At 45.8% G+C, this 23664-nt stretch overlaps 1 protein-coding gene across 1 annotated transcript in view; it reads left to right on the top strand.

The window, feature by feature from the left end:
- The first annotated feature begins 434 nt into the window (after positions 1 to 434).
- Positions 435 to 23664, top strand: part of LOC121003477 (PSMC3 interacting protein) — a 28341-nt gene continuing 5111 nt past the window's right edge. The window contains exons 1-6 of the mRNA XM_040435357.1: positions 435 to 556; positions 5414 to 5514; positions 8544 to 8633; positions 8724 to 8835; positions 12083 to 12228; positions 12934 to 12987. Coding sequence (XP_040291291.1) covers positions 532 to 556; positions 5414 to 5514; positions 8544 to 8633; positions 8724 to 8835; positions 12083 to 12228; positions 12934 to 12987 — 528 coding nt within the window. The 5' untranslated portion in view covers positions 435 to 531. The remainder of the gene's footprint in view (positions 557 to 5413; positions 5515 to 8543; positions 8634 to 8723; positions 8836 to 12082; positions 12229 to 12933; positions 12988 to 23664) is intronic.

The raw sequence follows: 23664 nt of genomic DNA, 5'->3' as shown, positions 1-23664 counted from the left end.
ACGTGTTTTTGGCATTCGCCACCTACATAGGGGGACTATGGACAGATTTGTCATATGAAGTGCATGAATACGGTGTGAATGCAGCCCTATTATGTACGGATGTTCGGGCACAGCACAGCAATGGTGGGGACAGTTTCAATAAGCAAGATGTGCATGGACATGGCCATATTGTCAGGCAGTACGTCCTACAGGCAATCAATGAATGAATATGTTTTTCAAAATCATCTGGTGAAAGGGCAGCCATGTTGCCAAGCACGACCAATCAGTCTTGCTGTTATTAAACGCATAAATAACGGAACCTGGGCGCTCGTCATTTTAAGCCCACTAGATACAGTGAACTAAACCACGTGCGGTGCACGCCTCGTTCTGGATTCGCTCTGCACTGGGTGGAGCGCATGATAGATTGATTGTCATTTCCTGTTTGCGTTCCAAGTCTCGAGCTGAGGATGGAGTCGTAAATGAAAATAACGTGGAGCGGAGTGGCGGGATTGTCAATTTATTCCGTTATTTGAGCGCTGTGCATACCGAGAGATGAGTAAATCAAAAGACGCTGTGGGTGAGTGACCCGCCTCCTGTATTCATATGTTTATATATACACAGCACATGAAACTTTACAGCTGAGTGACCTGCACACGTCATCCACCGCCAGTATAAAGGAGTACAGAACTCTTCCATAGGAAAAGTGGAGTCGTTGCCATTAACAACCAATTATCTTTCGCCTCTCATTTTTCAAAGGCCTGTTAGAAATTTTAAGCCATGAGCTGATTGGTTGTCATGGGCAACGACTCCACGGTTCCTTTTTGATAAATTTATCCCAGGGATCTTATACCCTAAGAAGTTAGTCTTTCTGGGTATATATAAAGGTTTAGTGGGAGACGTATATTTATCGTAGGATCAGATTTGTGGGGCTAATATAAGGCTCTGACAGAAGTGTACGGGGCCTTACTGTGCCTCCATATTGCTCCAGTTTCATACAGAATCCAACAGAATTGTCTGATAGGTGTGGGTCCCACCTCTGGGACCCACACGTACATGGAGAAGGGAGCGAGAAAGCAGTGGAGGGCGCACTGCGCATGCGCAGCCGGCCTCCGTTCATTTCTATGAGGCCGCCGTCGGTCTTATAGAAATGAATAGGAGCGGAGGCCGTGCATGCGCGGTGCGTTCCCATTCACTTGTATGGGAGCAGCGCTTGGTGGTGGCCGTACCCCGGGAAACCCGGCTCCTCCAGCCACAACTCTCCCCGCTCCGTTCTAGTTGTAGAGATGGGACCCGCAATTATCAGACAATGGTGGCATATCCGAGCGATATGCCCCCATTGTATGTGATGGGACAACATCTTTAACCTCCTCAGGACCGCCGTACGCAGGATTGCGTCTTTGCGGCGGCCCTGCTCTTCTGGGTGGACGCGCCGGCGCGTCCTCTCGCGAGACGCGAGATTTCCTGTGAACGCGCGCACACAGGCACGCGCGTTCACAGGATCGGAAGGTAAGAGAGTGGATCTCCAGCCTGCCAGCGGCGATCGTTCGCTGGCAGGCTGGAGATGTGATTTTTTTAACCCCTAACAGGTATATTAGACGCTGTTTTGATAACAGCGTCTAATATACCTGCTACCTGGTCCTCTGGTGGTTCCCTTTGTTTGGATCGACCACCAGAGGACACAGGTAGCTCAGTAAAGTAGCACCAAACACCACTAAACCCCCCTTCCCCCCCCCCGTCACTTATTAACCCCTTATCAACCACTGATCACCCCATATAGACTCCCTGATCACCCCCCTGTCATTGATCACCCCCCTGTAAAGCTCCATTCAGATGTCCGCATGATTTTTACGGATCCACTGATAGATGGATCGGATCCGCAAATCGCATACGGACGTCTGAATGGAGCCTTACAGGGGCGTGATCAATGACTGTGGTGATCACCCCATATAGACTCCCTGATCACCCCCCTGTCATTAATTACCCCCCTGTCATTGATCACCCCCCTGTAAAGCTCCATTCAGATGTCCGCATGATTTTTACGGATCCACTGATAGATGGATCGGATCCGCAAAACACATACGGACGTCTGAATGGAGCCTTACAGGGGCGTGATCAATGACTGTGGTGATCACCCCATATAGACTCCCTGATCACCCCCCTGTCATTGATTACCCCCCTGTAATTGATCACCCCCCTGTAAAGCTCCATTCAGATGTCCGCATGATTTTTACGGATCCACTGATAGATGGATCGGATCCGCAAAACGCATACGGATGTCTGAATGGAGCCTTACAGGGGCGTGATCAATGACTGTGGTGATCACCCCATATAGACTCCCTGATCACCCCCCTGTCATTGATTACCCCCCTGTAAAGCTCCATTCAGATGTCCGCATGATTTTTACGGATCCACTGATAGATGGATCCGATCCGCAAAACGCATACGGACGTCTGAATGGAGCCTTACAGGGGCGTGATCAATGACTGTGGTGATCACCCCATATAGACTCCCTGATCACCCCCCCTGTCAGGCTGCATTCAGATGTCCGTATTATTTTTACGGATCCACGGATACATGGATAGGATCCGCAAAACACATACGGACGTCTGAATGGAGCCTTATAGGGGGGTGATCAATGACAGGGGGGTGATTACCCCATATAGACTCCGTGATCACCCCCCTGTCATTGATCACCCCCCTGTAAGGCTCCATTCAGACATTTTTTTGGCCCAAGTTAGCGGAAATTATTATTTTTTTTCTTACAAAGTCTCATATTCCACTAACGTGTCAAAAAATAAAATCTCACATGAACTCACCATACCCCTCACGGAATCCAAATGCGTAAAAATTTTTAGACATTTTTATTCCAGACTTCTTCTCACGCTTTAGGGCCCCTAGAATGCCAGGGCAGTATAAATACCCCACAAGTGACCCCATTTCGGAAAGAAGACACCCCCAGGTATTCCGTGAGGGGCATATTGAGTCCATGAAAGATTGAAATTTTTGTCCCAAGTTAGCGGAAAGGGAGACTTTGTGAGAAAAAAATAAATAAAATCAATTTCCGCTAACTTGTGCCAAAAAAAAAAAATTTCTATGAACTCGCCATGCCCCTCATTGAATACCTTGGGGTGTCTTCTTTCCAAAATGGGGTCACATGTGGGGTATTTATACTGCCCTGGCATTTTAGGGGCCCTAAAGCGTGAGAAGAAGTCTGGGATCCAAATGTCTAAAAATGCCCTCATAAAAGGAATGTGGGCCCCTTTACGCATCTAGGCTGCAAAAAAGTGTCACACATGTGGTATCTCCGTATTCAGGAGAAGTTGGGGAATGTGTTTTGGGGTGTCATTTTACATATACCCATGCTGGGTGAGATAAATATCTTGGTCAAATGCCAACTTTGTATAAAAAAATGGGAAAAGTTGTCTTTTGCCGAGATATTTCTCTCACCCAGCATGAGTATATGTAAAAAGACACCCCAAAACACATTGCCCAACTTCTCCTGAATACGGCGATACCACATGTGTGACACTTTTTTGCAGCCTAGGTGGGCAAAGGGGCCCACATTCCAAAGAGCACCTTTAGGATTTCACAGGTCATTTACCTACTTACCACACATTAGGGCCCCTGGAAAATGCCAGGGCAGTATAACTACCCCACAAGTGACCCCATTTTGGAAAGAAGACACCCCAAGGTATTCCGTGAGGGGCATGGCGAGTTCCTAGAATTTTAGCGGAAAATGATGATTTATTATTATTTATTTTTTTTCCTTACAAAGTCTCATATTCCACTAACTTGTGACAAAAAATAAAAACTTCCATGAACTCACTATGCCCATCAGCGAATACCTTGGGGTGTCTTCTTTCCAAAATGGGGTCACTTGTGGGGTAGTTATACTGCCCTGGCATTCTAGGGGCCCAAATGTGTGGTAAGGAGTTTGAAATCAAATTCTGTAAAAAATGGCCGGTGAAATCCGAAAGGTGCTCTTTGGAATGTGGGCCCCTTTGCCCACCTAGGCTGCAAAAAAGTGTCACACATGTGGTATCTCCGTATTCAGGAGAAGTTGGGGAATGTGTTTTGGGGTGTCATTTTACATATACCCATGCTGGGTGAGAGAAATATCTTGGCAAAGACAACTTTTCCCATTTTTTTATACAAAGTTGGCATTTGACCAAGATATTTATCTCACCCAGCATGGGTATATGTAAAATGACACCCCAAAACACATTCCCCAACTTCTCCTGAATACGGAGATACCACATGTGTGACACTTTTTTGCAGCCTAGGTGGGCAAAGGGGCCCACATTCCAAAGAGCACCTTTCGGATTTCACCGGTCATTTTTTACAGAATTTGATTTCAAACTCCTTACCACACATTTGGGCCCCTAGAATGCCAGGGCAGTATAACTACCCCACAAGTGACCCCATTTTGGAAAGAAGACACCCAAAGGTATTTGCTGATGGGCATAGTGAGTTCATAGAACTTTTTATTTTTTGTCACAAGTTAGTGGAATATGAGACTTTGTAAGAAAAAAAAAAAAAAAATCATAATTTTCCGCTAACTTGTGACAAAAAATAAAAAGTTCTATGAACTCACTATGCCCATCAGCGAATACCTTAGGGTGTCTACTTTCCGAAATGGGGTCATTTGTGGGGTGTTTGTACTGTCTGGGCATTGTAGAACCTCAGGAAACATAACAGGTGCTCAGAAAGTCAACGCTGCTTCAAAAAGCGGAAATTCACATTTTTGTACCATAGTTTGTAAACGCTATAACTTTTACCCAAACCATTTTTTTTTTTACCCAAACATTTTTTTTTTATCAAAGACATGTAGAACAATAAATTTAGAGCAAAATTTATATATGGATGTCGTTTTTTTTGCAAAATTTTACAACTGAAAGTGAAAAATGACATTTTTTTGCAAAAAAATCGATAAATTTCGATTAATAAGAAAAAAAGTAAAAATGTCAGCAGCAATGAAATACCACCAAATGAAAGCTCTATTAGTGAGAAGAAAAGGAGGTAAAATTCATTTGGGTGGTAAGTTGCATGACCGAGCAATAAACGGTGAAAGTAGTGTAGGTCAGAAGTGTAAAAAGTGGCCTGGTCTTTCAGGGTGTTTAAGCACTGGGGGCTGAGGTGGTTAAGTAGTTCTATGAATTTCTAAGTAGGAATAAATGAAAGGTGTCTGAGCCACTTCATCTGCTTCTCACTATGCTGGCACTGAGAGGAGGAGAAAGGAAGTCCATCACTGAATGCAGGAGTAGGTGGACCAGAAGGATAAACAGCAGGGGGCGCTACCAGAGAGAAGAATGTAGTACATAAAAACCTTATTATATTTTTATGGCATGTTTATTGCAATACTTCATTTGAAACACTCTGTTCATTGCATAGTAATACCCTGCATGGGATAACCCTCCAAAATCTCTTCCTACAGCCAACAGTCTTATTCTGAAGTATATGAATGACCAAAACCGGCCGTACAGCACCCAAGATGTATTCAGTAACCTGCAGAGGGAACATGGACTTGGCAAAACTGTAAGTAAATAATAATGTAGTAATGGTATTGTGGGGCAATGTACCCACAAGCTGTCAGACAAGAGACATTAGTCTAAAGTTGGAACAAAACGAAAATTCATCAGTTGAAATTTAAGAATGAACAAACGTTTTAGACAGCCGATGACAGACCATTATCGTCTGATAAGAAGTCGGCCATGTTTAATATTTTTGACCGATAGTTCGACAAAAGATCTTTGAAAGAACGTTTCCGGGAAAGATCTTTCGTCCATCGCCTGGTTTCATTGAGCATGTATGGGCAGTTTGAACAAATCTAAAAGCCACTATGGGCTAAAATGTGTGTGGTCGTGTCTGTGAAACCATCGTTCATCAGTAGTATTGAGCGAACGTGTGTTTTAAGTTCGGCGTCTAAAGTTCGGGTTTGGGTTATTGAAGAATCGCGTTATGGATTCTAAATTCCGCTATAGTCCGTGGTAGCGGAATCCATAACGCGATTCTTCGATAACCCGAACTTTAGACGCCGAACTTGAAACACAAGTTCGCTCAACACTATTCACCAGATGTGTGTTCAACTATCAACCAAGTTCTCTCTAATGTATGGCCGCCTTTATAGTATGTCCACATAGGAGATATTTTGGTGCAGGAAATGCTCAACAAATCCACGGGTTACATGCCTGCCCATCTACTGCAAATCTTTCCCTCTGCATTAAAAAGAGTAACCTCCACAGGACAAGGCCTCATGCACACAACCATAATTTGGATCTGCATTTTTTGTGGATCGCACTTGGGCCCCATTCATTTCTTTGTCTCCAAAAACAAACAAACGATACCACACAGATGTCATCCGTGTGCTGTCTGCGTCCATATGTCCATCCCGCAAATTATAGAACATGTCCTATTTTTGTCCATTTTGCGGACAAGAATAGACGTTTCTATTAATGGGACTGAGAAAAAAGCTGATTGCACCGAACTCTATGTATTTTGCAGATCTGTGGTTTGCAGACTGTTGAACTGATACGGCCGTGCGCATGTAGACTAAGTTGACATGTTGCAGATTGAAAAAATTTCATTTGCATTACTGCTACTGAATGGTTGTATAAAAGATAGCAGCTGCTGATTGATGGGCTGGCTTCAAATTAAAAAGGGGTTGTCCTAATGAGACAAAGTCTTTAAGGACCCTTTCAGACGAGCGAGTCTCACGCATTGGACTTGCAGGGTGATTATGCAGCAGCACCCGTCCTGACCAGCACTGACGGGGTCGCATTATATTGATTTATGATGCTATGTAACCCTTAGGCCCCTTTCACACGGGCAAGTTTTCCGCGCGGGTGCAATGCGTGGTGAGCGCGATGACGTCAGCGCAGGTCCTTTTGCAGGTTCTGCAAGAAGAAGAAGAAAGAAGACGATAACGGCTGCGCGATCAAGTGGATGAGGTGAATAATTTCTTTTATTATTTTTTAACCCTCAAGGGACATTTTACTTAGCATTCTGTATTAAAGAATGCTATTATTTTGCATTATAACCATGTTATAATGAAAAAGATTATAATAATCTACAGAACACTGAGCCCAAACCCAAACTTCAGTGAAGAAGTTCGGGTGTGGGTACCACATTTAGTTTTTATCACGCGCGTGCAAAACGCATTAAAACGCTTTGCAATCGCAGACAAAACTGACTGAAATTGCGTGCGCACTCGCCCGGGTTTCCCGCAATGTATCCGGACAAAATCCTTGACGCCCGTGTGCAAGGGGCCTTACAGTTCTGGAATGTATTGTATAACACTGACATAATGCTGTCAGTGTTATACAATACATTCTAGAACTATAATGATTACCTAGCATCATAAATCAATATGATGCTATACGACCCCTTCAGTGCAGGATAGGTGCTGCTGCATACTCATGCTGCAAGTCCGATGCTTGAGACTCGCTCGTCTGAAAGGGGCCTAAAGTTTTTTTTTCTTATTTCATTGTTAGGACTGTTTCACACAAGTGTGTCCAGTCTGGGAATCGCACTCAATGAGTGAGCATGATCTTCCGTTCTGGACACTGCTCGTTTTGTAGGAGTGCATGGCAATATACTGATTTATAATTCTGTGTACCTTTCCTTTACCTTACTTCTACAGGATCATACTGAAAGCTGTCACTATAATTCTGTAGAAGGAAGGTCATGCAGAGGCACATAGCGTTATAAATCTGTATGCCATGCGCTCCTGCAAGATAAGCAGTGTCCAGAATGGAGGATCACGCATACACATGGAGCATGATTCCCAGACTGCACATACTTCTGTAAACCAGCCCTTATTAAGGCAAGATGGCCTAGGTGGCTGGGAAACAGCTAAGCAGGCCTGAGCTCCGATTGCAGTTCATAGGAGGAACAGTGTAGCACAGCAAGCTATGCTGATTCCGAGTTAGGGGAACATTATAGCTTGCTGTGCAGCACTGTTCCTGTAGCTCCTATGCACTGCAATGGGAGTTAATAAAACAGCCACCTGGGGGTCAGGACTCAGTGCCATTTCACTTAGTAATGGCAAGATGCGACAACCCCTTTAAAGGGGTTGTCCGGGTTCAGAGCTGAACCCAGACATATCCCCATTTTCACCCAGACAGCCTTCCTGACTTGAGCATCGGAGCAGTAAATTGCGCAGGGCAAAGGCATTTTCTGGAGTTCCGGCAGTTTGCTGGCAGTGTGTTATTGTAAATAAGAGCCCTTGCCCTGCGTGATCCAGCTGAACCCGGACAACCCCTTTAAGGGTGCTGCCACACATCACTGCTATGCTGCGTTTTGGGTGTGTCTCCGAGAACTCAACACTGCAAGCACATATTTACTCCCTACCCTTTAGGCCATGGTAACACATTCAGGGATTAGACATGGATACTGCACCTAAATCCTTCATCCTTGCTAATGCAAATGAATGAGTATTTTTGCGCCCCATTCACATGCTCCAGAAAAATTCGGCATGAACTAATAAACATGTGTTTTCCATAGTGCCAGTAACTTCATTTACATCTCCTTACATACCCCCATCATTGTCTGTTTCTCCACTCCAGGCTGTTGTTAAAGCAATGGAGCTACTTGCCCAGCAAGGAAAAATCAAGGAGAAGGTTTATGGCAAGCAGAAAATCTACTTTGCTGATCAGGTGAGCTAAATAGTGTCTCCTCATATATAGCTTTCCTATGCTTTAATTGTGCTGGCCATAGTGTCATCCCTTTAATTGTTTGATGTTTAGGACCAGTTCCCAAATGTGAGTGACGCAGAGCTCAAGAGTCTGGATGACCAGATCTCAGAAGTGTCCAGTAAAGTGCAGAGTGTCCAGCAGGGGTGCCGTCAGCTGGAGACAGGTTTGTCACTTACTTTTGGTTATATGTGATATGCCTTAAAGGGGTTATCCAAGATCTATAATGCCCCCCTGGGCCAAGATCTATAATGCCTGGGCCCCCCACAGAGGTTGTACTTACCTCGCTCCCCGGCACCCATGTTACTTCTGATGGCCGCCGCTGCATCTACCCGTCATGCTGATGAAAAAAAAAGGAACTTGGAGGTAGGGGGTTTAGTCAATAGCAGACTGCGGCGGGAACGAGCCTCCCTAGCATCACCTGCAATGCTAGGCTTATTCCCATCGAGGCCTGCTATTGATTGGTTGCCACTCCCTGACGCCGGATGTTTTCATCTGCGCGATGGGCAGATGCAGCGGCGGCCGTGTCGGCATCAGAAGCCACGCGGGTGCTGGTGAGCGAGGTAAGTACAGCCGCTGTGAGGAGCCCAGGCATATGGGGGGGGGGGCTGGCTTTAAAGGAGGAGGATTTTTTTTTTTTATTGCATTGTACCCATTTTGAGCTAAAAATCTTTTTTTTCAATTGGTCTTTATTTAAAAAAAATATGGAGCCCTTTTTCCTGTACAGAGCTGAGAAGCTCTAGTAGCAGCCTCAGAATTTTCTCTTTACCGTCAGACTAGGAGCAGACAGATTTCATATTATATATACTCATTATAGCTCAGTTCTTATCTTAATGATAAGAATGTGGCTTAAATAAGTGTTTATGGCCTCTTAGTAGATATATGACCAGCACAAAGTGAAAATGAAAGAACCAGTCACACTGTTAGAAAAACAGTTAACCCTTTGTGACAGAACAGGTCAATATTTTTAATAAAGGCCAATTGAAAATATGATTTTTAGCCCAAAATGAGTAAAATGCAATCATAAGCAAAAATTGCCTCCAAAGGTGTACATAGCCTTTAAAGTCTTGCCTCATAATATGACCTACTGTGATACCCTGCACAGAAACAAGTGCTCTACCCCCCCCCCCCCCCTTCCCAACAGGTTACCACCCCTCTGTACCCTTATTGCAGACTGCTAGCAATTCATTCATAACTTCTAGTTGAAATAATAAAGGAATCACACAACATAGAGCCATAAGAATAGATGTTACAGAATGAAGGGAATGCATGAAGCTATTAAAACAGGCATGTCAGGAGTGGTGAAAGGTCCTTTTTAACCACCTCCGGACCGCCTAACGCAGATTCGCGTTCCGGAGGTGGCAGCGCTGCGCACAATCACGCATATACGCGTCATCTCGCGAGACGCGAGATTTCCTGTGAACGCGCGCACACAGGCGCGCGCGCTCACAGGAACGGAAGGTAAGAGAGTTGATCTCCAGCCTGCCAGCGGCGATCGTTCGCTGGCAGGCTGGAGATGTGTTTTTTTTAACCCCTAACAGGTATATTAGACGCTGTTTTGATAACAGCGTCTAATATACCTGCTACCTGGTCCTCTGGTGGTCCCCTTTGTTTGGATCGACCACCAGAGGACACAGGTAGCTCAGTAATATGTTGCACCAAGCACCACTACACTACACCCCCCCCCCCTGTCACTTATTAACCCCTTATTCACCCTTGATCACCCCTGATCACCCCATATAGACTCCCTGATCACCACCCTGTCATTGATTACCCCCCTGTCATTGATCAACCCCCTGTAAAGCTCCATTCAGATGTCCGCATGATTTTTACGGATCCACTGATAGATGGATCGGATCCGCAAAACGCATACGGACGTCTGAATGGAGCCTTACAGGGGCGTGATCAATGACTGTGGTGATCACCACCTATAGAGACTCCCTGATCACCCCCCTGTCATTGATTACACCCCTGTCATTGTTTAAACCTCTGTAAAGCTCCATTCAGATGTCCACATGATTTTTACGGATTCACTGATAGATGGATCGGATCCGCAAAACACATACAGGCGTCTCCCTGGAGCCTTCCAGGGGGGGTGATCACCCCATATAGACTCCCTGATCACCCCCCTGTCATTGATCACCCCCCCCCTGTCATTGATCACCCCCCTGTCAGGCTGCATTCAGATGTCCGTATGATTTTTACGGATCCACGGATACATGGATCGGATCCGCAAAACACATACGGACATCTGAATGGAGCCTTACAGGGGGGTGATCAATGACAGGGGGGGTTATCACCCCATATAGACTCTCTGATCACCCCCCCTGTCATTGATCACCCCCCCTGTCATTGATCACCCCCCCTGTCATTGATCACCCCTCTGTAAGGCTCCATTCAGACATTTGTTTTGGCCCAAGTTAGCGGAATTATTATTATTTTTTTCTTACAAAGTCTCATATTCCACTAACTTGTGTCAAAAAATTAAATCTCACATGAACTCACCATACCCCTCACGGAATCCAAATGCGTAATTTTTTTTTAGACATTTATATTCCAGACTTCTTCTCACGCTTTAGGGCCCCTAGAATACCAGGGCAGTATAAATACCCCACATGTGACCCCATTTTGGAAAGAAGACATCCCAAGGTATTCGCTGATGGGCATAGTGAGTTCATGGAAGTTTTTATTTTTTGTCACAAGTTAGTGGAATATGAGACTTTGTAAGAAAAATAAAAATAAAAAATCATCATTTTCCGCTAACTTGTGACAAAAAATAAAAAGTTCTATGAACTCACTATGCCCATCAGCGAATACCTTAGGGTGTCTACTTTCCGAAATGGGGTCATTTGTGGGGTGTTTGTACTGTCTGGCCATTGTAGAACCTCAGGAAACATGACAGGTGCTCAGAAAGTCAGAGCTGCTTCAAAAAGCGGAAATTCACATTTTTGTACCATAGTTTGTAAACGCTATAACTTTTACCCAAACATTTTTTTTTTTATCAAAGACATGTAGAACAATAAATTTAGAGCAAAATTTATATATGGATCTCGTTTTTTTTTGCAAAATTTTACAACTGAAAGTGAAAAATGTCATTTTTTTGCAAAAAAATCGTTAAATTTCGATTAATAAGAAAAAAAGTAAAAATGTCAGCAGCAAAGAAATACCACCAAATGAAAGCTCTATTAGTGAGAAGAAAAGGAGGTAAAATTCATTTGGGTGGTAAGTTGCATGACCGAGCAATAAACGGTGAAAGTAGTGTAGGTCAGAAGTGTAAAAAGTGGCCTGGTCTTTCAGGGTGTTTAAGCACTGGGGGCTGAGGTGGTTAATGTGTGTGGGGGCCTTACATTAAGAGTTGTGGGTTTTTATTCTTGGCATGTGTTACTGTTAATACGAAATATCACCTTTTGTAGAGCTGAAAGATCTGAACAGCTCCATGACCACTGAGGAGATGGTAAAAGAAATCAAAGAATTAAAGCAGGAATGTAGTAGGCATCAGGAAAAGCTGCAGAAGATTAAATCGGCAACTAATCATGTCACCCCTGAGGAAAAAGAGAAGGTACAGTTATAGGGTTGGAACCTGCACAGGGATTGGATGCTATCAATATGTGCCCATTACAGACACGGCAAATAAGGCCAACCAAACATAAAGATAGCTATCTGCCAAGTGACTGTTTGGCTGACAGCCATGTCACCTGCACAGCCAAGGGAGACGGAAACAGTATTTACCTTCAGTATCAGAAAGGTGTGATTTTATTTTTGAGAAGTTTGTTTTTTAGATAAAACTTTTATTAAGAATAATTTAACTTTTTTTTGCTATTCTTTGATTATGTCACTTGTATAATGCTTTGGAATACTGTGTTATACGGACAAACAACCTATTAGGCCTTATTGACAGATATAGATGGCTGATCTGGGCGTTTGTTAGGTCCCCCAGCTACCATGGTAACCCATCAGCAGACCCTCCACCAAACACTTGAGATTCTACAGTCGCTATTGAGCACGACATCTAAGGGGTTAAAATGCTGGGATTAGAGAGATCTCCGTTCCAGCCAGTTGTGGAAGGGGCCTGGCCAGTACCTGCAAGATCTCAGTGACCTGACAGCCAATCAGATTCTAGTTATTTAAAAGGAGAGATTGTTTGTTGGGCTGTAAAAATATATGACTGTATAGTTCAGAAAGCCAGTACCTGAAGAATTTAGGAATTACTTTGCACCGCCTGCATGTTGTATGTAATGTCCCTGTTCTGCTGCTTGTCTTCTAGGTGTATAGCGAACGGAAGCAATACAGTAAAGAATGGAGAAAGCGGAAACGCATGGTGAGCATGTCTACCTGCTTTATACTTGCTGGTTTCATATACTAGTGTTGTGGGTGTTTGACTGAGAAGTCTAATATTTAGGTTTAAGCCTAACATCACCACTTGATCTCATTGTCACATACCTGTATTGTTTTTTAATCTGGCTGTAATTTACTCCATATCCGTCCTCCTCCCAAATGAAGCCATGTTACTTAGTCCTCTGTGCTGCACAGAAATACTACAAGTGCCCAGTTTGTCAAGACTAGCAAATCATAAGCCATTCTGAACTAGTTTGCACTCAAGCAAGACACCCAATTTATTAAGAGACCTTTTAATAAATTTGGCACATCGCAGTCCCCTCAATGTGCTCCAGCTATGATGCATAGTTTTGTGCTATCATTTATGCCTGTTTTTGGCAGGGTTGTGGAGTCAGTAAGCCAAAGTTATGACTCCTGTAATGTTTAACACTCCGACTCCTTCATAAATGGCCAATAGTTTACGAATGGCAAAGTTACTGTAGGAAAATGGTAACATCTGGCTTTTTCTTACCATCATGTAAGTAATCAGGCTACTTAGAACTTAAACCATATTTATTTGAATACAATGTCTGAAATTCCTGAAATTAAATTAAATATGCAATGCACTATGCATTTAATAACTGGAAAATGCTGTTATACACTTAATTGTAAGAAATTTATGATTTTGTCATTAGAGAAAAAAAAAAGTTAGAAAAGCTTAATATGTCTGTCCTGGAAATGCAGAGAATCATGTGCAAGTCTAAATGAGGGGGGGGGAGGACGTAAAAAGTGTAGCTGCTATATTCATTGCTTGCCGTAAAAAGTTCTGCAGCCTGACTCTGCTATGGAAAGATTTATACTTATCTGCAGCTCCGGTCCTGCGCACTGGCTGCCATGACCCATCTTCCGGGCCACAGCTTGTTTACTTCCTCTCCAACATGATAATCTGCTCCACTGCAGCCAATGACTGGCTTCAGCGGTAAAATGTCCACAAGAGACACATCTGAAGCTAGTTATTGGCGGAAGAGGGACAAATGGGAACTGGCATGCAGGACCAGAGCGGCACGGAGTAGGTAAGTATGCTTTGGGTCCTGTGAAAAGTTACTTATTCCCAGACCGTTTAATGGGTATTCTGGTTATATTAACCTACGGCTGGGACCCCCACCAACCACATGAACGTCCATACCCTGTGGACACCCCCGAAATGAGGACAGTCGGGGAATGCGCTCAGCCCAACCAACCACACTGTTCATTTCTAGCAGCTCCACAGGGTCCTTGTTCTCGTGGTTGCTGGGGGTCCCAGCGCTAGGACCCCCACTAAGCTAATAGTTAACAGTATAGGGGATAATTTTATATAATCGGAATAACAAACACTGTCTTCCTGTTCTGAGATTACTGCAGACCTGCAGTTTCAGGCATTGTAACTAAGGGCTTTGGAGCAGCATAAATATACCTTGTATAAGGGACAGAGAAGAACACAGGAGATGTGAGAACAGATTACCTACCTTCAACTCCACAACCCTAAATGTACTAGGCTGCAAGAGGCCACACTTCTCCCAGTAAGCACCATCCACTTTTCAGAAAAAGAGTAGCCTAGGGTAGGGTACAATGATAAAACAGCTATTTTTTTTATGCAGATAGTTCTTGTGCAAAAATTGTGACTGTTTGACGTTCCTTTTTTGCCTCATGCAGTTCACATGGTTGTGGTTTTAGCTTGATGTGTCCATTGAGTATTTCCCTTTTCCTCAGTGGGGATAATAGGACAAATGTTTATGTTGAACATATGCACAGCTGTCAACAAGCGATACTTTAACCCGTAGAGGACCCTCGCCGTACATGTACGGCGCTGGTGGATGTGACTTAAGGACCAGCACCGTACATGTACGGCGGGCTGATTGGGCGGGTAATTGTAAAAAAAATAGAAACAAAAAAGAAAACCAGACATATTGGGTATTGCCGTGTCTATAATGACTGGCTCTACAAAAATATCACATAATCCTCACCTGAACGCCGTAGAAAAAATAAAATAAAAACTGTGCTAAAACAATCATATTTTTTTTGTCACGTTACATCACAAAAAGTGCAACACCAAGCAATCAAAAAAGCGTATGGATCTCAGAATATGGAGACACTAAAACATGATTTATTTTTTTGTTTCAAAAATGCTTTTATTGTGTTAAAAGTGGAAAAAAAAAAAAAGTACACATATTAGGTAACATAGTTCAAAAGGCCGAAAAAATACATTTGTCCATTCAGTTCGGCCTGTCATCCTGCAAGTTGATCCAGAGGAAGGCAAAAAAAAACAGAGGTAGAAGCCAATTTTCCCCACTTTAGAGGAATAAAAATTCCTTCCTGACTTCAATCAGAATAACTCCCTGGATCAACGGCCCCTCTCTAGTAGCCATAGCCTGTAATATTATTACGCTCCAGAAATACATCCAGGCCCCTCTTGAACTCTTTTAGTGAACTCACCATCACCACCTCCTCAGGCAGAGAGTTCCATAGTCTCACTGCTCTTACCGTAAAGAATCCTCTTCTATGGTTGTGTACAAACCTTCTTTCCTCCAGACACAAGAGGATGTCCCCTCGTCAGTCACAGTCCTGGGGATAAATAGATGATGGGCCAGATCTCTGTACTGCCCCCTGATATATTTATACATAGTAATTAGATCTCCCCTCAGTCGTCTGTTTTCTAAATTGAATAACCTTAATTTTGATAATCTTTCAGGGTACTTCAGTTGCCGTCCTTTGGACCCTCTCCAGCTCTGCTATGTCTGCCTTGTTCACAGGAGCCCAGAACTGTACACAGTACTCCATGTGTGGTCTGACTAGTGATTTGTAAATTGATAGGACTATGTTCTTATCACGGGCATCTATGCCCGTTTTAATGCAACCCATTATCTTATTGGCCTTGGCAGCAGCTGCCTGACACTGGTTTTGCAGCTTAGTTTGCTGTTTATTAAAATTCCTAGATCCTTTTCCATGTCAGTGTTACCCAGTGTTTACCATTTAGTATGTACGGGTGACTTGCATTATTCCTTCCCATGTGCATAACTTTACATTTGTCAGTGTTAAACCTCATCTGCCACTTATCTGCCCAAGCCTCCAATCTATCCAGATCCATCTGTAGCAGTATACTGTCCTCTTCAGTGTTAATTACTTTACACAGTTTAGTGTCATCTGCGAAAATTCATATTTTACTGTGCAAGCCTTCTACAAGATCATTAATAAATATATTGAAGAGAATAGGGCCCATTACTGACCCCTGAGGTACCCCACTAGTGACAGTGACCCAACCTGAGTGTGTACCGTTAATAACCACCCTCAGTTTTCTATCACTTGAGCCAGTTACTTACCCATATACAGACATTTTCTCCCAGTCCAAGCATTCTCATTTTATATACTAACTTTTTATGTGGTACAGTGTCAAATGCTTTGGAGAAGTCCAGATATACGACATCCATTGATTCGCCGCTGTCAAGTCTAGAACTTACCTCCTCATAGAAACGGATTAAATTAGTTTGGCATGACCGATCCCTCATGAAGCCATGCTGATATGGCGTTATTTGCTTATTTCCGTTGAGATGCTCTAAGATAGCATCTCTTAGAAAACCTTCAAACAGTTTACCCACAACAGATGTTAAACTTACCGGCCTATAGTTTACAGGCTCTGTTTTTGGACCCTTTTTTAATATTTGCACCATATTTGCTATGCGCCAATCCTGTGAGTCATTCCCTGTCAGTATGGAGTCTGCTAATATCAGAAATAAGGGTCTGGCTATGACATCTTAATTCCCTTAGGATACGGGGGTGTATGCCATCCAGTCCTGGCGATTTGTCTATTTTAATCTTTTTAAGTCGCTGTTGTACTTCTTCCTGGGTCAGACAGGACACTTTTAATGGGGAATTTATTTTTACATTCTGCATTTCATCTGACAGTTTATTTTCCTCAGTGCATACAGTGGAGAAAAAATTATTTCTCGCCCAATTCCTTGGGGGACACAGGAAACCTTGGGTATAGCTCAACTCCCTAGGAGGCGTGACACTAAGTGAAAACTGTTAAGCCCCTCCTCCAGCAGCTATACCCTCAGCCTGGAGAGAGAGACTACCAGTTTTTTGCTTAGTGTCCAAGGAGGCAAGACACTCCCTGCTCTGCAGGTTTTTTTTTTCCTCCATTTTAAAATTTAAATTTTTTATTGTTCTACTTTTCACAGAGACGCCTGGACCTCTCTGTTTCTCCCGGGGTCGAGCTGCACCAGTGCCGGCCATCCGTACTGGTGCCTCCCCCACAGAAGACAAGGAGGACCAGGGCAACCCAGCTCCCCTGCATCCCGCCAGCGCAAGGGTCGCCCGCACGCCAAGTCCCTCTTCCAGCGTCCTGCCACTACGGTGCCAGTAGCTGAAGGGGCGACCCTGCTGGAACGGACAGAGGGTGAAGACATCAGGATGGTGAGAGTGGCTGTTCCAGCCCTGCTCCTTCTCCCTCTCTCTGCTCTGCATGCCAGGTCCCAATACAGGGTCCGCCACTTGCTGTGCCGCCCCCTGTCCTCTTGGATCCTCCTGAATGGGCAAGATCCCTGTCCCAGGCCGTGGAAAGCCTCACTAATGTCGTGGGCCGCCTTGCGAATACACAGCCTGCCACGCAGCCTGATACACCCCCGAGCGACGCCTCCAGGGCCTGGCACCCCAGAAGCGGTCCAGGGCAGAGTGCGTGTCATCCTCGGATGCATCCCTGTCACCTCCAAGGGTACGGTCTCAGTCGGGCCCCTCTTCCTCACAGGACATGCCCTCAGAGGGGGAATTAGTGGATTCGGATTGGGATAGGGACTCGGCTTTACCATCCAAGCTGGCCTCTGCTGTGGGCCATCTCATTACCAACATTCGTGACACCTTTAAAATTCACGATGACCCTCCCAGCTCTGACAAGGCTGGTGTGTCCTTTTTCCGCCCCAAGCAGGCGTACACAGTATTCCCTCTCCATGCCGACTTCTCGTCGGTAGTCTCTAAGGCCTGGTCTCGCCCTGATGCCCGTTTTACCCTGCCTAAGAAGTTGGATATCTGTTATCCCTTCCCGGCAGATTGCATCTCCACTTGGGCGTCTCCTTCTAAGGTTGACCCTCCCGTGGCCCGCTTGTCCAAAAGCACGGTCATTCCTGTGGCGGACGGCTCCTCTCTTCAGTCCGCTGAGGACCGGCGCATGGAATCCCTTACAAAGGCCATATTTGCCGCCTCCGGTTCAGCCCTCAGGCCGGTCTTTGATTCCGCCTGGGCCGGGAAAGCGGTCTCGGAATGGGCTTCCCAGCTGGATCAGGAACTTGATTCGGACGTCTCTATTCAGGACCTCCGTGCTTTAGCCCAGCTCATTGTTCAGGCAGGAAAATTCATTTGTGAGGCCTCCCTTGATGCAGGTGCCCTCATGGCCCGTTCCTCTGCTCTGGCCATTTCAGCTAGGAGAGATCTTTGGCTAAAGGTTTGGACGGCGGATGCCGCTTCCAAACGGTCACTTGCTCGCCTTCCCTTCGCGGGCTCCCGCTTATTCGGGTCCCGCCTGGACGAGATCATTTCTGAAGCCACGGGGGGGAAGAGCACCCATCTTCCCCAGCCTAGGACTAAGAGGGCCATTCGAGGTCATCCAGGTTTCTCTCGTTTTAGGTCTTCCCGCAGGGCCTCCGGTACTCGATCCGCGTCCGTTCTGTCATCTAACTCTTCCCAGGATAGGCGTAAAAAGCCTTTTTTTCGGACTCCACCCTCCTGGCATAAGTCCCAGCCTGCTCGCCCTCCCACAGCCAAGCAGACCCCCGCCTGAAGGTGCGCCCCCACCCACCCAGGTGGGGGGACAACTCCTCCTGTTCAGGGACATCTGGCAGGCGCACGTCTCCGACGCCTGGGCTCTCGAAGTTGTATCTTCCGGATACAAAATCGAATTTGCGTCCCTCCCTCCGATTCGCTTTTTTCGCTCCCGTGTCCCGAGGGACCCCCAGTGTGCGGACGACTTCTCCGAAGCCATTCGCACCCTTCTGGAAAAAGGAGTCATCACTCCCGTTCCTCTAAGGGACCGATTCAAGGGGTTCTACTCGAACCTTTTTGTGGTCACCAAAAAAAAGGTTCGGTAAGACCAATATTGGACCTCAAGCGGTTAAACCGTTTCCTCCGTCTTCGGCGGTTCAGGATGGAGTCCCTCAGATCCGTGGTGGCCTCTCTGGAAAGAGGGGAGTTTGTCGTCTATCGACATCCAGGACGTTTACCTCCACGTCCCGATCGCTCAGTGTCACCAGCGTTTCCTTTGCTCTGCGGTGGGGAACGACCATTATCAATTTGTCGCCCTCCCCTTCGGCCTGGCGACGGCTCCTCAGGTGTTCACCAAGATCCTTGCCTACTTGGACGATCTGCTCATCAAGGCGCCCTCCTGTTCCCAGACGTCCACCAGCGTGAACCTCACGCTGCAAACCTTGGAGCGGTTCGGTTGGATTATCAACCTTCCCAAGTCCTCGCTTACCCCATCCAGACAACTCGTCTTTCTGGGGATGTTACTGGATACAGAAGCGGTGGAGGTTCGGCTCCCACCGGAAAAGCGTCAGCTCCTTCACCGTTCGGTTCGGACTCTGCTTCTCCACCGCCGTCCGTTCTTCCGGTCCAGCATGCGGGTATTGGGACAGATGGTGTCCTGTTTCGAAGCGATTCCTTTAGCGCAATATCACTCCCGCACCTTCCAGACGGCAATTCTGTCTGCCTGGGACAATTCTCCGGAGAGTCTGCACCGCCCTTCCCCCTTCCTACCCATGCTCGGACCTCCCTCCTCTGGTGGTTACGGACCCCCCTCCTGGGAAAATCCTTTCTGCCGATGACCTGGTTGCTGGTTACCACCGATGCCAGTGTTTCCTCCCCGGTCCGTCCAGGGCACTTGGTCTCCATCGGAGTCCAAACTGCCAATAAACATTCTGGAACTGAGGGCGATTCTCCTATCGCTCCGGCATTGGACTCCACTACTTCGGGGTCATCCCGTTCGTGTCCAGTTGGACAACGCCACGGCTGTGGCGTATATAAATCATCAAAGGGGCACTCGCAGTGCAGCGGCTATGCGGGAGGTGTCTCACATCCTCCATTGGGCGGAAACTCATGTTCCGGCCCTGTCGGCCATTTACATTCCGGGGGTGGACAACTGGGCGGCAGACTTCCTTAGTCGGACGACGATCTACCCGGGCGAGTGGTCTCTGCATCCCAACGTGTTCGAGTCCATTTGCCTCCGTTGGGGTTGTCCGGATGTGGATCTCATGGCCTCCAGGTTCAACCACAAGCTCCCCACCTTCCTGTCCAGGTCCAAGGACCCGAGGGTGTACGGCGCCGACGCTCTCGTTCTTCCGTGGACGGAATTTTCCCTCCTGTACGTGTTTCCGCCCCTCCCTCTTCTGCCATGGGTTCTCCGGAGAATCGCATCAGAGGGCGTGCCTACAGTTCTCATGGTACACCGACCTAATGCTGCTCCTGGGAGACGCGCCTTGGCGCTGCCTCTAAGAGAAGACCTCCTCTCTCAAGGGCCGATCTTCCACCAGCATTTAGGGTCGCTGCGTTTAACGGCATGGCTATTGAGACCGCAGTTTTAACGCGACTGGGTTTTTCGGCAGATGTGGTTCATACCATGATCCACACATGAAAGCCGGCCTCGTCCAGGATTTATTACCGGACCTGGCGGTCTTACCTGGGTTTTTGTGAAACTCTGGATGTTCCTCCCCTTTTCGTTTTTCCCTTCCCACGGTCTTGTCCTTCTTGCAGTCTGGTCTGGACCTGGGTTTAGGTCTCAGCTCGTTAAAGGGTCAGGTCTCGGCGCTTTCCATCCTCTTCCAGCGTCCTCATGCCCCTCCTGGGCCTGTCAAAACCTTTATCCAGGGAGTCGCTCACTCTGTTCCCCCGTATCGCTCTCCCATTCCACCCTGGGACCTTAATGTTGTGCTAACGGCACTCCAATCTACCCCCTTCGAGCCTTTGCGGAGGGTTTCTCTTCGCCTTTTGTCCTGCAAGGTCATGTTCTTTGTGGCCATCACGTCCCTTCGACGGGTGTCTGAATTGGCGGCACTTTCTTGCGCGGAGCCCCTTTTGGTCTTCCACCAGGATAAGGCGGTTCTCCGTCCGGTTCCTTCCTTCTGAAGGTGGTCTCCGCCTTTCACCTCAATGAGGACATCGTCCTCCCTTCCCTTTGTCTATCTCCTTCTCATCCTCGAGAACGGGAGCTTCACCGCCTGGATGTTGTTAGGGCCCTGAAGATTTACCTGGAAGTCACTGGACCCTTTCGGCGCACGGACTCTCTCTTTGTGGTTCCGGAAGGTCTGCGCAAGGGGTTGGCGGCGTCCAGGGTGTCTATTGCCCGCTTCATCAAGATGGCTACTGCCGAGGCTTACCGCGCCAAGGGCAAGGAGACGCCTTTTGGTGTTACCGCTCATTCTACCAGAGCGGTCGGTGCTTCTTGGGCTCAGAGGCATCAGGCTTCGGCTGAACAACTGTGTAAGGCGGCCACCTGGTCTTCCTTGCACACCTTCATCAAGTTCTACAGGATGAACACCTATGCATCGGCGGATGCTGCTTTGGGCCGCCTGGTCTTGCAGGCGGTGGTTTCTTAATACCTCCGGTGGTTTTCGCCTTGGGCTGTAGTCCCTCCCCTCTTGGACTGCTCTTGAACGTTCCAAGGTTTCCTGTGTCCCCCAAGGAATTGGGCGAGAAAACGAGATTTTTGTATAACTTACCAGTAAAATCTCTTTCTCGTTCTTCCTTGGGGGACACAGCAGCCACCCATTGTTCTGGTTTACCGTTACGGTTTAGTTGCCCCTGTCGGGTAGTTGACTTGTTTGGTTTTATATGGTTGGTCATTGCCTTTCTTTCACTACTTGGACACGCAACTGGTAGTCTCTCTCTCCAGGCTGAGGGTATAGCTGCTGGAGGAGGGGCTTAACAGTTTTCACTTAGTGTCACGCCTCCTAGGGAGTTGAGCTATACCCAAGGTTTCCTGTGTCCCCCAAGGAAGAGCGAGAAAGAGATTTTACTGGTAAGTTATACAAAAATCTAGTTTTAACAGCTTTGCTTTCTCCTCGTCGCTCTCTTCGACTCCCCCCTCATTACTCTTTAAAGGGCCGACACCTTCAGATTTATACTTTTTAACATTTATATAATTGAAGAACATTTTAGGGTTAGTTTTACTCTCTTTGGCAATTAATCTCTCGGTCTCTAGTTTGGCCGCTTTTATTTGTTTTTTGCATGTTCTATTTTTTTCCTTATAGTTTTTCAGTGCTTCCGTGCTGCCCTCCTGTTTTAGTGATTTATATGCTTTCTTTTTGTCATTTATTGCTTTCTTTACAGTTCTATTTATCCACATTGGTTTCTTTTTGTTCCTTAACCTTTTATTCCCAAACAGTATGTACCTCTCACAATGAGATTTTAGGATGCTTTTAAAGATATCCCATTTTGTGGCTGTATTTTTATTTTTGAGGACTTTGTCCCAGTTAGTTAGGTCTTAGTTGGCTAAATTTAGCTTTTTTGAAGTTTGGTATTTTTGTTCCTCCCTGTAGAAACGCTCTTTTGAATGATAATTGGAAGGTTATTACTTTATGTCACTATTTCCCAGGTGTCCCCCCAATCTGCACGTCTGTTGTTCTGTCAGGCCTATTAGTTAATACTAAGTCCAGTATGGCCGTCCCTCTAGTTGGGCCCTGAACCAGTTGGGAGAGGTAATTGTCTTTTGTTATTGCCAAGAACCTGTTTCCTTTATGAGATATACAAGTTTCAGTTTCCCAGTCTATGTCTGGGTAGTTGAAGTCCCCCATAATAACCACCTCATTATGATTTGCCGCCTTGTCTATCTCGTTTAGTAGTAGATTTTCTTTGGACTTTATCGCCATTTATCGCCATTAGTAAGGTATCGCCATGTCCGTAACAACCAGGTCTATTAAAGGCCTCTTCCACACGAACATTGTGTGCCCGTGGCCGTATTGCTGCCTGCACACGGCGAGTCCGCAATACACGGACACCGGCCCGTGTGCACTCTACATCACGGATGAGGAGCCATTCACTTGAATGGGTCCACAATCACGGAGATGCGTAACCGAAGCACGGAGTGCTTCCGTGGTGTTTATGTCCATGCCTCCGCACCGTAACAACCTGCTGTACAAAAATATCACATGACCTAACCCCTCAGGTGGACACGGTAAAAAATAAATAAATAAATAAAAAAAAACTGTCAAAAAAGCCTTTTTTTTTTGTCACCTTACATCACAAAAAATGTAATACCAAGCGATCAAAAAGTCATATGCACCCTAAAATAGTACCAAACCAACAGTCATCTCATCCCAAAAAAAATAAGCCCCTACATAAGATAGTTGCCCAAAAAGTAAAAAAAAAAAAATATGGCTTTCAGAATATGGAGACACTAAAAAACCATAAAAATAAAAAAATGCTTTATTATGTAAAACTGAAACAAACAACCAAAAAAGTCATATTTGGTATTGTCGCGTCCGTAACAATCTGCTCTATAAAAATAGCACATGATCTAACCTGTCAGATGAACATTGTAAATAACAAAAAATAAAAAGGGTGCCAAAACAGCAATTTTTTGTTACCTTGCCTCACAAAAAGTGTAATATAGAGCAACCAAAAATCATATGTACCCTAAAATAGTGCCAAGAAAACTGCCACCTTA

This window comes from Bufo bufo, chromosome 6, assembly GCF_905171765.1.
Source record: "Bufo bufo chromosome 6, aBufBuf1.1, whole genome shotgun sequence".
NCBI lineage: Eukaryota > Metazoa > Chordata > Amphibia > Anura > Bufonidae > Bufo > Bufo bufo.
Note: the sequence above shows the minus strand (reverse complement) of the source record. Positions and strands in the feature narration are given on the sequence as shown.